Genomic DNA, 18,134 nt, shown 5'->3' on the forward strand with positions numbered 1-18,134 from the left:
TTTAGGAGTAGCATGTATGTCTGCTACAGATAAAAGGACAGGACCCTTCTTGTCCCTCTAGCAAAAATTCTCCCTCGAGAGCCCACAGCCCCAGGGTACTTCATGGATTTGGCACGCCACACCATCAGTGCCTCTTTCTTTTTCACCTCATTTATGGGGTGTTTTGCATCCTACCCATTCTATCTGCTAGTCCTGTTGCCTCATTTAATGACTGAACCACAGTTTCCCCATCTATCCATTGTCCACAATAGCAGCACCTACCTGGTATCATCGCCAAGATTAAATAAGACATAGTATGGCAAGCATTTTGGCCCCACACCAAGTACTTACCAAACGCCTTGCCATCCCTGGCTGATAGATGTTACTATCATCTTGCACTTGGCACTTTTCACAGAATATCACACTCAGTCTTCACCATGTCCTTAGGAAGCAGGAACTATGGTGATTGTTGCCTCACCAGTAGGGAAGCTCGGAGTCCAAAGTGGTTAGTTATGTGATTTACCCAAGATCACCAATTATGAAAGTGGGGTATAAACCCAGTCAGTTAGATGTCAAACTTCTGACTCTTAATACTTTATTCCCCTCCCCCAAACCACATTAGTTGCTTTTAAAGGATGGAGTGGAAATTACAATGAACCCAAACCAGCCATGAAGTCTTTGTCAGCCCGAGTACCAGTGGGTAGGGCAAGCTGGCCCTAGAAGTGCCTCTATAGAACCTTCTATGGGAAATGGTCCTGCCATCCTGCCTGCTTGACCTCCCCTCCCTCAGGGCCCTGGCCACATTCAGTGTTTCCTGCTGTGATTTCCTTCAAGCTAACACAGAGCCTTCGGCTGCATTTTTATTTTTTTAATCTCAGTCTGGTGCAGAGAGAAGGCTGTACTGCAGCTTTGAAGCCAGATAATATTGCTCTGCATACCGAGGCTGACTGCTCACTGGATAGCCTTGGTCGTGTCCAGAACCTTGCTGAGCCTCAGTTTCCTCCTTTGTAAAATGGGCGTGAGTCCCCACTTGAACTGCTATGGGGAGTGCCTGGCATATAGAAGGTTCTCTCTAAAGCATGTATTTCCTTTATTCCCCATGCTTAGAGGGTGGTGTGTGACAGGTTACCGTTTGCTTAGTTAATTCATCTTTGATTCCCCCACAACACTCTGTGTGGTACCTAGCACAAAAGCCACAAACCTGTCAATATCTGATTGGATTGAACCTGCAGAGAGCGAGACATAGTAAACCACAAGTAAAAATAAAATAACTGTATGATTTCAGGAGAGAGATTGCCTCCCATAAGTGTCCTAAGTAAAACCCTGCCAGCCTCAGTTTCCCCTCTGTTCAGACTCAGGGACAGCTTCTCCTAGAGGACTCACATAAATGGAAGTCTGCAACATCAGAGGTTTCTAATATAATAAGATGGGTAATGAAAAGATCCTTCTTCCCCAGGCCTCCAGTGAGTCAGAGCTCTGTGCTTGGCTTTGCCCCAGGGAGTGCTGAGAAAATGAAATATCGTCTGTAGCCTCATGAAACCTAAACAATTCCGTGGGTCAAAACTCTTCCAGAAGGGCAAAAAGGCATCTCCAGTGAGACTGGGGACGGAAGAGAGTAAAGAGGTGACCATCAGCAGGGTTTGATTAGTGGGGGGCCCTGCCTCATGTCTGCCATGAAGGCTGCTACCTGTTTGCTTTGTGGTGGGACATGTTTGTTTGGCTTGTGTGAAGGACGCTGGTGAATGACAGCATGTCAGAAACCTGCGAGGATGTTTGACTTCCCCCTCTGCTTCAATAAGCTCTTCCGCATCCCGACACCTGACTGATACCACAAATCCTCACCTGGACAATAAACTATTCTTTTTGGTAATATAGATAAGCCAACCCTGAATCTTAGATTTGCTCTCTATGATGTGTGTGTGGGTACACACGTGTGTGCATGTGAGCCTATGTGTGTGTGCGCACGTGTGTGTGCATGTGTGCGTGTGTACATATGTGCATGTGTGCATGTGTGTGTGCATGTGTGTTTCTTCCCTCCTGGTCTTTTGCCACCGTAAGAAAATAACGTTGGAGGCACTCGGTTTTCACATAGCATCTGTTTGCTGTTGATACATAGAGACAACTTCAGCAGATTCTGTGGTGTGCTGCTGGTTGCTTAGTAGCTTCCAAAAGTAATGCCCCGGGAAGTGAGAAATAGGCCACTGGTCAAAACGTGGACTGGGAACTTGTTCTTTATTCTGCTTCTCCCTTCCTGTACCCACATCCCTGACTTCGTACAAATCAGCTTTGCCCCAGCTCACCAGTACTCTCTTCATGCCCCGCATCACCCCTGAGAGGAAACAACTCCAGGAAGTATCTGCCTTCCTAGCCTTCAGGATATGTAGGAAACTGGGATGGTGTCCCACTGCCACCTCCCACAGGAGATGCAATAAAGGGAGGGTAGCCAGACAGATTTAGGGGCTAGTCTATCCAGCCAGCACACAAGGGTATCTGCAAAGGTCATCAGGACTAGCCTCTGTACACAATAGTACCAGAGCTGTCCAAAACCAAACCTCTTCATTAAGATCCCAGGCAGAAGGCTGCAGACACTGTCCTGGTCCACATCTCATTGTGTAAGTCAGGAATGGCTATTGGTGGCTTATTTTATGCATCAGGAGAAGCCCTATTCTGTGGGTCAGAGAAAGGGGTCAATGGCCCGACTACCTGTGCCAGCTTCCCTTTGCTTCTGCACCATCTCTATGATGCCAAAATGGTATGTTAAGGTCTTAGGAGCTCCTACAGATCCACATTACCATGAGCCTAGACATCTCATAGTTTTAAATATCTAAAGGCAATTTAGGTCAGATAACTGAAATGGGGGAGTCAGTTTTTGAGGATGTCTGCACCACAATTGGGTTCATTTGATTGATTGATTGATTGATTGATTGATTGATTGATTGATTTTTACCTCAGAGAAACTCCTTGGAACTGTTTACTTTGTGCAACTGGAGAACCTGTGCATTTTCATGGGAGAAGATTAAGGCTTTAAATGTATAGCGATACGTGCTCATAACAGCAGCACTTAAGAAGCTGGGACAAAAGGAAGATTACCATGAATTTGTGGCCATCCTGAGCGAACAGTGGGTTCTAGGCCAGCCTGGGCTACAAGTAAGACATTTCTCTAACTATCAAGGTCTGGAGCGGTGGTTCGTCAGTCAAAAGCATGCGTTGCTCTTGCAGAGGACTCGGATTCAGCTCCCATCACCTACACGGTGGTTCACAACTGTTCCAGTTCCAGTTCCAGGGGACCCCATGCCATCCTTTGACCTTCGCAGGCACCAGGCATGAATATTACGTGTAGCACACAGATGTGCATGTGGGCATAACATATATACACACAAAATAATACAATGAATCTTAAAAATGCAAACAAACAAAAACCTTGATCCAATCCAAAAAGTACACACAGGAGGGGAAAGGCAGGGAGGGGAGCAGAGAAAAATGTAAAGATCAATAAAAATCAATTTTAAAAAAGTACAATTAGAAAGAAATGAGGAATCCAACTTTAGGAACTCGCAAGTGAATCATCTTGCATCGCGCCTGCTTCCTCGCACCTTAATCAAAATACAGTGATTATCAAAAGGCAGAAATGAGAAATTTGGGATGTGGCTTGTGGACTGGAAGAAAGGGGTATCGGGTGTCTCCTTTCCATTCAACAGCCACTACCCTGCCCTGCTTCATGCCACTAGTATATGACTAACTCTCTACTCCAATGTTTGCTTGTGAGTCCATAGAGAACAGGTATGCTTCTCTCAAAGACCTGTTAAAGAAGAAAGAGAATAGGCAAGCCGGATGTGGTGGCTCACGCCTGCCATCCAAGGACTGGGGAGGATGAGGCCAGAAGATTTTGGAATTTGGGGGCATCATGGTAGTGTGTTCAAGGCCAGTGTGGGCTACATAGAAAGACCCAGTCAAAAAGAGAAAAGAAGAAAGAGGGGAGAGGGGAAAGGGAGAGACGGATACAAGTAAATGTTTCACTACCATCAGGAGCTCACTCAACAAATGTGGGTACCTTGCCGGCAGTAGTAACTTGGGCCCCAAACTGAGCCATTTAAAAAAGGTCTACCCTCTACTTTGTCCTATAGAGCCTGTGTGAATCTGCAGCTAAGTACTAAGTACTCAGCATTGGAGTAGGGAGAACCAGCAGTGGGGTTCAGCTCTTCTCCTCGATAAGTATATGTACTTGAACGAAGGGTTTACCTTCCCTGTGAGTTGGAGTCCCATCCTCAAAACAGAAATCAGGATAAGGCTAGTTCTTCTCTCATCAGGTCTTGAGAAAAGGCAAAATGAACTTAGCACACAGGCGAGGATCTATGTGTTCGCTTAACCAATACCGGAAGATGGAGACATGAGGATCTTGAGTTCAAAATCAACCTGGAATATAAAAGGAAACCTTGTTTCAAAAAAATCAAACTAACAATAAAACACTCTCTTGGTTTGCCTTTATTTTTTTCTCTTCTTGTATTTGCATACCAACACCCACCTCTGCAAACAGGCCTTGTAGCTTAATATCCAACATGAACACAAGGCAATGCAAGAAAAGATCCAACAGGATAACCAAGATCACCCAAGCCCCTTCCGCAGAGTTTGGTGGGCTGTTTGTCCACACTCTTTACAGGGCCAGCTAGCTCCCACCCCACTTCCCCTCCTTCCCTCACTCAACTCTCTCTTTTGTGACATTCCAAACACCTACTTATATGTCAAGTTCAGGCTGTAGATGCTGTCCAGTTGGTAGAGTATGTGCTTGCCTAGGATGCATGAGGCCCTGGGTTCCAGCACAAACTGGCAATGGTGATACATGCCTGTAATTCCAGCCCTCGGGAGACAAAAAAAAACCGAGAGTTCAGAGTGGTTCTTATGTTCCACAATGAGCTGGAAGGCAACCTGACTGTCTTTAAAAACAAAACAAACTTCCAATTCACGTTCCTCTATACCCTGGTTGCATGCCTTTGTCTTCAATTAATCTTCACTCCCGCCATGAGATGTCATACCTCAATCGCGCTGGTTCGTGTCTTTTGTCTAGTCTCTCTAGAATGTAAGCTCCCACACACCGGTCAGGAATCTGGCTACACCTGCAGCTGCTGGAGAACAGTGCCTAGGACCGAGCCGTTTTCTGAAAGTGAACATTAACAGCCTACCGAAGGAATGTGTGCCGGAATAAGTGAACGAACGAACGAATGAATGAATAATTGAACCTCTAGGTTTTATCAAGGCCAAAGAGGTTACAAGGAAGAAAAAAAAAGTATATGTCTGGTCTCAGGTGTGACTAAAGTCCCTACCACCTGCCTAACCCTGGGATTTTCTTCCTTTTGTAGAAGCCAGACAAGTTGCATTGGCTTGACTCCAGGAGACCCCATTAGAGGTAAGCATCCCCAGCCCACCTTTTAACTGAAGCGTGAACAGGAGGGGAAATAATCCCAGCGGGCCCCCTGGGGTGTATGAACCGGGATGCCCACACCCGGATCCCTGTTCTGTTCCCCACCCCATCCCCACAGAGGGAACAGTGCCTGGCGCGGTTGGTCTCCTGGCCGACCCAGCTGGCGGCGGCGTCGGGGCTGTGCGCCTTGGCTGGACCCGCATTGCCCCCTAGTGCCGCACAGAGTCAGGGCGCCCGGGCTTCCCCGCCTGATGTCACCGCCGTGCAGTCAGCCCAGAGGCGGCTCATTGAAAGCAGACCCTCCTCGCGATCGCTGGGCGGAGAAGGCACCGCGGTCCGCAGTCCCGCCGCGGGCCGGGCACAGCCGGGCACCCCCGGCCCGGCGCCCGCTCCTCCCCGCGCTCCCGCGCCAGCCCGGCCAGGCGCGCCTGACGTGGACCATTAAACTTGGAGCTGCCGCCTCGTCCCCTCTTTCCTCCTCCCTCTGACAGGCGAGCGAGCCGCTGGGTGCAGGCAGGCGACGTGCTGCCGGGCTGGGCTGCCCGGGGGAGATGACTTCTCGTCAGGAAGACGCCTCTGGAAAGAAGATCACGGAGGGAGCAAAGTTTCAGGGCAGCTGAGGAGCCTTGGTCGCAGCCCTTCCGAGCCCAATCTCCTTCCTGGCTATGGAGGGCGGACTCTAAAATGAATCCCGATCTGGACACCGGCCACAACACATCAGCACCTGCCCATTGGGGAGAGTTGAAAGATGCCAACTTCACTGGCCCCAACCAGACCTCGAGCAACTCCACACTGCCCCAGCTGGACATCACCAGGGCCATCTCTGTGGGCCTGGTGCTGGGCGCCTTCATCCTCTTTGCCATCGTGGGCAACATCCTGGTCATCCTGTCAGTGGCCTGCAATCGGCACCTGCGGACGCCCACCAACTACTTCATTGTCAACCTGGCCATTGCTGACCTGCTGTTGAGTTTCACCGTCCTGCCCTTCTCCGCTACCCTGGAAGTGCTTGGCTACTGGGTGCTGGGGCGCATCTTCTGTGACATCTGGGCAGCGGTGGATGTCCTGTGCTGCACCGCCTCCATCCTGAGTCTATGTGCCATCTCCATTGATCGCTACATTGGGGTGCGCTACTCTCTGCAGTACCCTACGCTGGTAACCCGTAGGAAGGCCATCTTGGCACTCCTCAGTGTGTGGGTCTTGTCCACGGTCATCTCCATCGGGCCTCTCCTTGGCTGGAAAGAACCTGCGCCCAATGATGACAAGGAATGCGGGGTCACCGAAGAACCCTTCTACGCCCTCTTTTCCTCCCTGGGCTCCTTCTACATCCCACTCGCGGTCATTCTGGTCATGTACTGCCGGGTCTACATCGTGGCCAAGAGGACCACCAAGAACCTGGAGGCGGGAGTCATGAAGGAGATGTCCAACTCCAAGGAGCTGACCCTGAGGATCCACTCCAAGAACTTTCATGAGGACACCCTCAGCAGTACCAAGGCCAAGGGCCACAACCCCAGGAGTTCCATAGCTGTCAAACTTTTTAAGTTCTCCAGGGAAAAGAAAGCAGCCAAAACCTTGGGCATTGTAGTCGGAATGTTCATCTTGTGTTGGCTCCCCTTCTTCATCGCTCTCCCACTTGGTAAGTTGGGGACTGGCAGAGGGGAGATAGACCTTTTTTCCCTGGGCTTCCTGATAGTCTCACCCTAAAGTTTTTGTGTTGGTTTGGCTATTTTTATTTTATCAATGTGTGTTTGGAGATTGGATAATACTGTTTGTTCTGCAAAGGCTTTGCAGATTGGGGAATTGGCTAAGAACCAACTCAGGTGTTGGTGAAAAAAAAAAAAGCTAAGGTACTAGGCACTTGAAATAGAAGCTCAGGCGGAGAATCTGGGATGTGGAATGACTCACTCGCTGGCCTCGGTTTAATAATTAAAAAGGACACGGGGCTCCAACATCACACCAGTGTTATTTCGGTAGTAACGATGTGTCTGAGAAGGCAGCGTCACTAAGGCAGCATACCAAATAGTTTGTAGTTACTGCAGACGCGGCACTGGGGAAGCAGGGAGGCGGCTCCTACAGAGAGAGGCAGTGTTCATTCAATATTTGCAGGGACCACGTTTCTCAACCTTGCAGTGGCTGCGGCCTCCCCCACCCTCCTCCCTCTCTGCTGGCTCTCCTCTCTCTGCACCGTCGTCCTTACCAGATATAACAGCATTTTCTAGCCACACAGCTTTTTGGGGGGCCTTTAAGTTTCTGAAGCTCGGGATTTGAGAGAGAAACATCCTCAGTTTTCACCCCCAAAATGCTCCGAACTCTGGTGATTTATGAAATGCTCAGAATTTAATGATAGCTGACCCTCAGCTTTGACTATAAGAAGCCAAAACTAAGCAAGGTGGAATTCAGTGGCTCCTGCCCAAATCTACAAAAATGCGTCCATCAGTTTTGACTTGGGGGTCCTAGTAAGTAAACTGTTCAAAAGGCTGCCCATTTCCTGCTGGAGCAAAAACAAACCCAAGGTCTAGCTAAAATAAACAGAGGGGAGGCACCGTGACATACTATTCACATGGCTTGGGAAATCCTTGTTCCTTTTCTGGTGCATGGATCTGCTTTGATTTCTTCTCCTATCCTCTGATGAGAATGTGGCGGGGGGGGGGGGGGGATGAATGGAAGTGCTCAGGGCATGGTACCAGAAGAGAGGGCAGCAACTGCATACATGCAACAGACCTCACACACCAGCCATCCCTGCAGGGTCTCTTGGTGACCAAACCCCCTCTGCAGCTTCTGCCAGGAACGGGTGAATGAAAAGGCAGTGAATGGCTACCAAGAGTTTCCTTTTTTTTTTTTTTTTAGGAAAAAAATCTATAACATATTGTCTCTGTGATCTTTTTTAAAGGAAGTCTGGCAGACTAATGCTATTCAGAAATATTTTTTTTCAATGGTGTTAAATAGAAAGAGCTTGAAATTCTGTCCCAGGAGTGATTATGTCCCAATGCAGAGGAGAATGAGTCTCCTTCTCAAGGTCTTGAGACCTTTGACAGCCTTGTTTGATTAACAATGGGTTAGCTTGAACTGCATTGGGCCATCTCTAAGATTGTGGTTCTGTATAGGTGTGATTTGGTCTCTCATCAGCCATATGACCTTGGGGTAATCACTGCTCCTCTGTGAGCCTCGGTTTCTTCATCTGCAAAATGGGACTAATTAGTCTTTGCTCCGAGGGGTTTGTGTTGATGTAATGAAAAGACAGGAAAGTATCTGAACCTCAGCAAGTATTTAATCCAAGTTAGATGTCAATACTCTAAATCAAGCCCCATTTACCCTAGTGGAGGTAGCAGAGGACTTCTTCTGTATCCTTTCCCAATCCTGCACCTGTTACTTCTTCCTGGATATACCCACCAACATACAGAGGCTATGACCAGGGCATGTTTAAGAAGAAAAGCAATCCAGTAGGATTCAGAAATGATCACTGGTGCAATCCTTGGCTCTGAGCTTCAAAGGGAATGGAAGCTTTCAACAAGTTGAAATGGAAAAAAATAGACTCAGGTGGTACGGGCTACAGAGTTCTGTTTGGTCTTGCTCATCAGTTAACTTTGTGACACTGGACTTGTTGCTGTGTCTCTCTGGTCTTCAGATCTCATGTATGGAGGATAAGATGGTTGAATGAGACCAAGGGAAAATTTAGTGAATATAATGACCGCCCAAGGAACTCCATAGTAACACAGCCCCCTGGGTGCCACCTACAGATGCTCAGATTCAGTCAATCAGGTGGATCTAGAGTCTACATGCTTAATCAGACCCCAGGAGATTCTGAAGTGGTGTACCACAGTCGAGTCTTTGAAAATCATTGGTCAGGGGGCTGGAGAGATGGCTCAGCGGTTAAGAGCATTGCCTGCTCTTCCAAAGGTCCTGAGTTCAATTCCCAGCAACCACATGGTGGCTCACAACCATCTGTAATGAGGTCTGGTGCCCTCTTATGGCCTGCAGGCATCTACATAGACAGAATATTGTATACATAATAAATAAATAAATATTTTTTAAAAAAAAAGAAAATCATTGGTCAGAGCATCTCTTACCCCCTTTGGAGCCTAGCATCCTTAAGTGGTACAAGCTTGGACCTTCCCTAACCACCCAGTGGTATGAGATGACATGGCTTTTCTCTGTATCCTATGCTTCAAGTTGCCAAGCCTGCCTTCCATGTCTTCTTTTGCTTTTTGCTCATGCCTGTTGAGACCCTGTCCTTCTAGTATTTGGGGTCCTTAGTGTCCATGCAATAGCAGTGGAAGGTCACTCACTTCCCCAGCCTGTGGTGCCCTCAGCCTTGTTCTCCTCTCCTGTCAGTGGAAACTTGACCATTCATGCCATGATCACCAGGGAACCCTCCAGTGTGTTGTCACTGAGTGGGCCCAATGAACATTATTCATCCATGGAAACACAATAGGTGAGGTCACCCATGTAGATGAGCTGTGGGTTTATAATGGCTGTGGAAAGGTCAAGAACTGAAACGGAAGGCACATCGTCAATGCTTATTTTCTGAATAATTTAAGAACATTACAGCAAGATGGGGCTGGAGGTTCCTACTTCCTCCAGTGATGCCCAGCAATATTGGGCAATAGGAGCATTTGGGGAATCTGAAGGGGGCTCTAAATTCTAAATTTTCCATCAAGGATATTTTCCTCAAAGGAGGCAAAAGCAGATGTGAGGAAGGGCTACGCTTGACACGCAGGACAGTACAGGTAGGAGTGACTTTCAGTCCAGCTAAGACTTGCAGGTGCCTGGATGGCATGAGATTTCCATAGCTGTGTTTGCTTTCTCCATAGGAGAGAAGCGTTGGGATTCCTTCCTGAAGGAGGGAAAATAGACATGGCCCTGCAGGACCCTGCTCTGGGGCCCCCACTTGTTTTTCTTCCTCCCTGATTTTTTAATTTTTGGGAGCAGGGTTGAGCCACCTGCAGAGAAGCCTCCCGTGGAGCCCTCCCCACCTGCGCCACCCCAGTCATCTCTCCTCAGTCATCTCTCCCCACCCTTTCCCTGTGACCTCAGACCCAGCTGCATCAGGGATCAGCGCTCATTTATTCAAGATCAGGGATGCGCTTCATCAAACAAGAACCTCTTTCTTTGGCCCCTGGAATTGGGCCAGGGAGTGACAGAGAATCTGGACCAGAATATAGTAGTATTTCTGTCCCATGGGCCATGCATGATGTCCAAAAGAACCTCCAGCTGCTTGGTAGGACAATGAAGAGCAACTCCCACCAGAGGGGAGACAGGCTGGCCACGGTCTGATGGAGTGGCTGGACTCTTCGAGGAGTGTATATTTCTGTATAAGGATGAGTGGTAGAAAGTGCCAGGCAGCCAACAAGCGCCTGGGGCTAGTGGGCTGTTTAGAAAACACTGGAAAGTTGCCTTGCTCCAAATCCTTCTTCCTCCTTTTGAAATGCTGAAAGGCACCAGGAAACCATTCTTGAACTAACTGCTCTCCCCTCCGAATAAATGAAGGTCAATTTGAAAGAAGCAGTTGTGTTCCATATAGTATTGGAACCAAGCAGCAATCTGTCTCCATCCATTTGTCTCTCTTCTCATTCAAAGGAGGGTGGCGGGATTTATGAACTACGAGCACAACTGAGAATGAAGGTCTCAGACATCAGCTAGGACAGTCACCCTCACAAACAGGTGTGGATCCTCCAACTCAGCTTTGAGAGTCCCTCGAGGAGAACAATCACTTTGAGAACTCAGGGAGGAGGGAAATTTTTTTATAAACAGGGAATCCTTCCTAGAAGAGGGAAACATTACTGAACCATTTATTAAATTAAATAATTTATTAACATTTGTCCATTTATTAAATATTTAACCAAAGTCTTCCTAAAGTGCCTACTATGTCTTTGCTTCTGTACTAGAAGCTGGATTGTTGAACCAAAACTAAATATGGTCTCTACCTGACTACTCAACACATGGTTATTGAATACATACCTTGTACAGACATTTTCCTGGACTTCCTATGGTCTTATCCCATTAACTCTCACAGAGATGCCCTGTGAGCTAACTGCTAGCTCCTTGTGGATGAATACACCAAAGCTCACCACTGTTAGAGTCTTACCCAGGGTCACACAGCGTGACAGCGCTAGAGCCAGGGACTGAGTCCAGCACTCTCAGAACAGACCACTGTCTGTCCACTACACCTAGCCTCCCTGCCCACCAATGGCAACCTGCTATCATAGTGAGTTCTCCAGGAAACTGCAAACCACCCTGTCACCACCCTGTCAGAAGACAGGAAGGACACCGTCATTGTAAAATCCTGCCCACCCCTAAGCGGGGGGGGGGGGGGGCAGGGAGGGAGACCAGCTAATAAAGTGTCAGGGCAGGCTAACTTAAAGCTAGATTTTTCTCCAAACCGCCTGCAGTGTGGGTACTAAGCATCCTTTAGAACAAGGCCTTTGTCAGTCAGTCAGCTAAGCTGAAGGAAAAAGTGGAAGGGAACTTGCCTTCCTCCTAAGAATGTGGGTCACATCTTTAATCATGCATTCATTCACTGAGTTAATATGAATTTACCAAATGGGTACTGTGTCGAGGGATTTTCCTAGAGAAACTATGGTAAGTAAAATAAGTGTCATAGAACTTACTTCTAGGGAGGTAAACAGGTATTTGAAGAAACACAAGAAGAAGCGCAAATGTATCTGTGATGAGAGACAGAAACTATTTAAAAGGGATACGTGTATGATGAGATCCCAGGGGAGTACCATGCAGGGAGAAGGCTGAACAGTTTAGAGCAGCTTCTTCTTCAAGAATATTTGTAGAAGAGAGATCCATGCAGCAGGAAGGTCTCCTGGAGCAGGAAATGATGGGAAATTTCCCAGAGCTTAGGATGGGAACAAACATGGGTAAGATTGCAAGCATGGGCAGAAGCCTGGCCATGCTGGGACTTTAGGCCATATTATGGGACGTAGAGGGATATGGTTCAGCTGCTGTTCTTGCAGGGGACCACAGTTTGGTTCCCAGCACCCACTCACATGGAGTCGCTCAGAACCACCTGGAATTGCAACCAGGTAATCTGATATACCCTGTTCTGACCTCCAAGGACACCTATGCTCATGTGCATAGTTACACACACACACACCATATACACACACCATACACACACACACACACACACACACACACATACACACACAAGATCTTGGAAAAGGTCACTCTGGCCAACATGTAGAAACTGGTTATGGAACTGGAAACAGTTAGAGGAAACAGTGACTTAGACCACGCAGGTGACAGTGGAAACAGCAAGAGGCAGACAGATTTGAGGACTCAGTGTGAGGGGGCACAAGAAGATTAGTGAGAGACGTGTGTCCAGAATAAGTCTGATGGTAGCAGAGAACCATCTGGGTACCGTTTGTTGAGCTGGGAAAGGCAGGATCAAGGACCACCTGAGCACAGGCAAGAGGGTGTCTCCCAGAGTATTCTCCAGACATCCTCCAAGACTCATGAAACACCACAGTGGGCAGGACCTACTGGGTGTTATTATGATTTGAGCAAAGAATATCTGACCCAAGGCTCAAAGCCCCTGTGGGGAAATGCAGCTATGCTAAGAGGCATCTGACAGGCATTGTTTTGAGAGCCCAGGCCCTTGGACCCCACCATCAACCTATTGTACCAGAATCTCTTGTGAGATCAAGAACCTTGGGCCCTTACCAAGCTTTCCTGGATGCATTCTTGTGCATCAGGTACAGCTTAGCTCTCCTTATACCTAGGAAGCTGTGGATGGGATACCCAATAGATATCCAAAGGGAAAAATGTGGCTAAGCTTCCATTGCACAGCCAGACATAGCCTCAGTCCTAGCCTGGTACTGGTCCAATCCATAGGGGGGAGGGAGGGATGACAGTGTCTCTCTCCTGGAGCCCCCCCAAAACAGAAATAAAGTGAGCACAGTGGAGCATCCTTCCCACACAGGGCATACTGTGTGGGGTCGTGACCCTGTAGGCAAGCCACATCATCCCTGTCTCTAAAGATGAGGACACCAAGTTCAGAGAGAGTTAATCACTTGCCCAAAGTCACACACCTAGCAAATGGTAGAATCCAACTCCGCACGTGGTACTCAATAAACACTCATTGTGCTAGCTCTATTGTTAGTACACTGCTTCCCCCAAATTCGTCAGAGATCTGATGCCCAGAGTTTCCACTGGCTCATGACAAAACGAGGAAAACATTGTGTTCTTTTAAAAATGAGATGTATTCAATCTAAATGACTGTCCTTTCAATCTGAAGACTATATCCTTTCTATTTTAAGACACCAAAAATAGCATTTTAGAAGGAAAGATGATAATGAATGGTAATGGTTGTATGTAGTGTGTGTGTGTGTGTGTGTGTGTGTGTGTGTGTGTGTGTGTGTGTGTGTTGTAATGTCCTTCTTGATAACTTTAAAAAAGAAAACAAAAATCTGGCAACTCTGTCAGTCGCCTCTAAAAATAATCTCAAATTTGAGTTTCCTAAGGTCTTGAAATCTTAGACAATACATAAAGATTAATGGGAAAGAGAAGGAAGGAAAGAAGGGAGAAAGAAAGGAAGGAAGAAATGTAGGCTGTAGAAATGAGCCGGTCTCAGCCTTCCAGTGAAACCAAGTGGGCTGAGACAGAGCAGCCAAGAGGGAGGAGTGGACTGTGCAAAGATAGGTCGGATGCACAGGGCAGGAGCCAATGGTGGAGGTGGGCAAATCTGCTGGGGCACGGGGGCCACATAAGTACCAAAGGGTCATCAAGGGCCCTGTGAAGGCTTTACCTGAATATATGTGAAGCTGTAAGAACAGTGGACGGCTGCCAGCCTCTGTCTGGAAATTGCTCTCTCCCACATGTGCAGGACTTGTCTGCAGCACCCCTACTCCCTGAACACCTCAGATGATGATATGCTAATGACCCCCACACTTTAGACCTTGCCACTTGGTGCCACCCCACAGCCTCTGACCTGTCCTATCCTCAGATTTGTGAGGTGGTCACTGAAATGATCCCTACTGCACAGTTGTGAATGTGAATATCAGGGGAGTTGGGGAGCTTTGCCTCAGAGCGGCTGACGAAGAGCTGACTATGAGTTCAAATCCAAGCCATCAGATGGGCTTGTCATTAAAGAGCTCTTGGGTGGAAGTGTATGAAAACATGAGAGGAAACCTCTATTCTTAGAAGGAGGCAAGGAAAGGCAGATGGCCACTGATCATAACCTCAAAAGGGTATAAAGAACATAAAAAATAATTGGGTCATTCCGCTGGCAAGATGAACCAAAACCTCTCTTTGATTGTTGACACTTTTGGAAGACTTTTCAACTTCATGGTTTATTGCCGCTAATGACAAGCACATTTGATCAGATTTCTATCAAATTGGAGGACAGAAATATTTAGAAACTCTCCCCCAGTGCCGTTTCTGGCTTCCGTACATTTGAGACTGGATTTGCCTCCTCCTCCAACCTACAAATGATGCCAGCACCGCAGGACAGTTCTCCATCACAGGTCACCCTATGTCCTTCCCTTGATGTCACAGGCCAGGCAAGCTGAGTATTTCTAGACACTGTGTTCCGCAGCGACTGGCTAGTGATGACCTAGCTATGCAGAAAGAGAAGGCTATGAACTACATACACGGAGTGCAGAATGCTGCAGCGGAACAGAACGTAGGCTTAACCCCACTGGCTTCCCCTGAAACAACACCTGCAAGGGGAAAGGGAGAGCAGGGAAAGCGATCCCTCAGCAGAACAGAATCATGGGAGTAGAGAGGGGTCCCTGTTGATCTCAGCTAATAGGCCTTACTTTGGAAAACAAAGTAAGGGCCTTGGATCCCTGAGGTTTCTTCCTGGATTTTCGAAAAACCCATGAAGAAAGGAGCCTGTCGGCTGGGCAGATGGGTTTGTGGATAAAGCACTCGCTGCATATGCATGAGGACCAGAGTTCAGATCCACAGAACCGACAGTAAGCTGGAATCGGTTATATTCATCTATAGCCCAGGAAGGCAGAGGAGCAACATTGCAGCTGGCCATCTGTGGATTTCATGGGAGTTAGAGGTTAGTTTAACCCTTGGTAGGAAGTTTTCAAAGCAAGGATCCCTCGTTTAATTCACTTGCTCCGGCCCTACAAGTGAGCCGCTAAGCTAGGGCTAGGATACCCAGTAGGCTCACTGGCCCTAAATCCTTAGTGACCAAGAGAGTGGCTGGAAGAAATGGATCGTTTCTAGAACCGGATAAAGAAAATGCTTTAAACAGTGAAAGCCTACAGGTTATAGAAGAAACAGACAGAAGGGTGGGCTGGAACGAGAAAGAAATCTAGTTGTGTGTTTAGGAGCTTGTAGGGTTGGTGTGACTGTTGGGAAGGGGGTCCTCAGCCCATCTGTCCGCCTCACCTAGCCTCTGGTAAGGTGCCTCACAGGTCAGACCGGGTACCATGGAATCCAAACTCCAGAGCAGCCTGTCCTCTTAAGGTGGTTAACATTCTCAGCCACACCCACCCACAAGTTAGCTGAGCTCTCCTCCATATACACTGTGCTACAAACGTTGCCCTAGTGAGCAAGTCAAACCAGAAGGTTCAGAAACATCGCGGTCTAGCCCAAGCAGACCATTCTTCGAAGAGCCTCCACTGAGTTTTTGCCCAGAGTCTTGCTCCCCTAAACTTTCCCTGTGGCCTAGTGGGATGAGTGGGGGGCTTGACATCACACTTCTCTGCAGGGCTTATGTGTGTATTGGAGGCTGAGCCCCAGAAGGAGGTCAGAATGAGATCAAGGGGTGGGGCTCACTGTCACCTGCAAGCATGGATCTACCCCATGGTTCTCAGGATCAGCACAGGGCCCGCAGATAGATGCAGGGAAGTATCTGGGTGAGGAGGATGATCCACCAATGAACCACAAAAGCTTAACATCTCATATAGTCAGGCCAGATGCAGTCCCCTCACATGAAGAGAAGACAGAAGGCCCTTTTTCCAAAAATCCGTTTGCACCCAGCTCTTTGGAATTTACCTGAATATGAGTGTTCTTAGGGGGAGGAGGGTTGTTATACTTCCATGACCGGCTTGGCAGTCTAATAAAGCCCCTCCCCAAAGTAAGCCCACAGAAGAGGCAGGAAGTCAAAGCTTACCAATTATACTAAAATGCAGTTATTATTGCGTTGAAAAGCAAATTGATTGTTGAGTGGGAAAGGTGCTTGGCATATTAAACAAACATGGCCTGGCAGCCAGTCAAAGAATCAAGCACTGTAGCTTCGAAGTGGTGACGAGAGGAAACGTTCCGTGAGCTCTGCAACAGATGGAACAGGATCGAGTAGACCTGACTTCTGTTGGCGACAACCCCTGCAGAGTCCTCTGTGGCCCCTGGCCTGCATTCTTGCCGAACAAAGGCAAACTTGCGGCCAAAAGGTTTGTTTTGTTTTGTTTGTTGTGTTGAAATATTTTTTTCTTCCCGTCCAAATTCACAGACTCCTCATAGCCTAGGCTGAGGACCTCTCCTTGGGAGGTCCCAAGAATAGACTTCTGGGTGTGAGGTTTCTAGACTCTGGTTTACAAAAACAAAACAACAACAACAACAACAAACATATTTCTTAAACTACTGTCTTAGGACCACAAGATGTTCGGTCTATGCCAACGCACTTTCTCTTTTGCTTGACTACTTCTTGCAGTTGGTTTGATGACCTACTTAATTTTTTAATCTTGATTAAGTCAGAAGAAAAAGAAAAATGGAAAAAGAGAAAAGAAATCTGCTTCTTCCAGGGCCAGAGTTCACTTACTCTGAGTACACTATCTTCCCGGCTGTAAAGTCAATGGTAAATTACTACAGGTACTTAGCTTCTGATATGTAATGTGATGTTACGAACGAGTTGGTTAGATACAGGTCTGTTAATCTATCAGGAAGTAGAATGTCCACGATATCTGCACAAAAAAGAAAGGCAAGCCTTTGAATTACATATTCAAATCTCATTTTTATTTTAATTTCTGCTACGTTTTATTTATTTTGTGTGGTAGAGGGATGCATGTGCCAGAGGGCAGAGGTTAAAAGACAACCACAGAAGTCATAGCTCTTTCCTTCCACCACGTGGGCCACACGGATGGAACTCAAGCAGTCCGGCTTCACAGAGCCATCTCTACCCACTGAGCCGTCTTGCCAAGCAGCAATCCCACTTTCAAAAGCACTGTGCTGGTGTGCAGAGAAGGCTCAGTGGGCAAAGCACTTGCTGAGGAAGCATGGGAGTCTGAGTTTGGAACCCTGGACCACATAAAGCCAGGATCCGTACCTCCTGCCTGGAATCCCAGCTTTGTGCAACAAGGTGGGAAGTGGAGGCAGGAGAATCACAGACCAGCTGGCCTGTTGCACACAGTGCTTAACAAGGGGCTCTGACTCAAACAAGATGGAGGGGGAAGACCGTCCCTGAGGTTATTTTCAGACCTACACACACACGCGCCTGTGTGCACACGCACTCATAAGAAACAAAAATTAAAACTTTTAGCTTATTCGTTTTCAAGGGCCACTTTAATGAGTAGGAGCAGATTATTAACTTTTCCTGTCCTCTTCTGAGTTCACATACTGCAAAAAGCAAATTCTACTTGTAATTAAAGATACCATATTAAGAAGATTAACAGAATGAAAATTCGGTTTAACAGAGTTGTTTGGACTTCCATGCTGTTTAATGAGTTCAGAAGAAAGATAAAGTATCCTTGGTCATTTAATCTAAGTGCATGCATGTATTCACACTTCACCTTGTGTGAGACTGGGTAGATCCTGCTGTTCTCTGTAGTGTACTCAGGCT

The 18,134-nt window shown here is 47.5% G+C and overlaps 1 protein-coding gene across 5 annotated transcripts in view; it reads left to right on the top strand.

The window, feature by feature from the left end:
* Nucleotides 1-18,134, top strand: part of Adra1b (adrenoceptor alpha 1B) — a 116,740-nt gene that overhangs the window by 55,361 nt on the left and 43,245 nt on the right. For 3 of the 5 annotated variants that reach the window (XM_038324708.2, XM_038324710.2, XM_038324709.2), the window contains 3 exons: nucleotides 2,932-3,126; nucleotides 5,334-5,380; nucleotides 5,887-7,028. In XM_038324708.2, coding sequence (XP_038180636.1) covers nucleotides 6,080-7,028 — 949 coding nt within the window. In that variant the 5' untranslated portion in view covers nucleotides 2,932-3,126; nucleotides 5,334-5,380; nucleotides 5,887-6,079. The remainder of the gene's footprint in view (nucleotides 1-2,931; nucleotides 3,127-5,333; nucleotides 5,381-5,886; nucleotides 7,029-18,134) is intronic. The other 2 variants (XM_038324707.2, XM_038324711.2) reach the window with 1 other exon arrangement.

Source organism: Arvicola amphibius, chromosome 4 (assembly GCF_903992535.2).
Source record: "Arvicola amphibius chromosome 4, mArvAmp1.2, whole genome shotgun sequence".
Lineage (NCBI taxonomy): Eukaryota > Metazoa > Chordata > Mammalia > Rodentia > Cricetidae > Arvicola > Arvicola amphibius.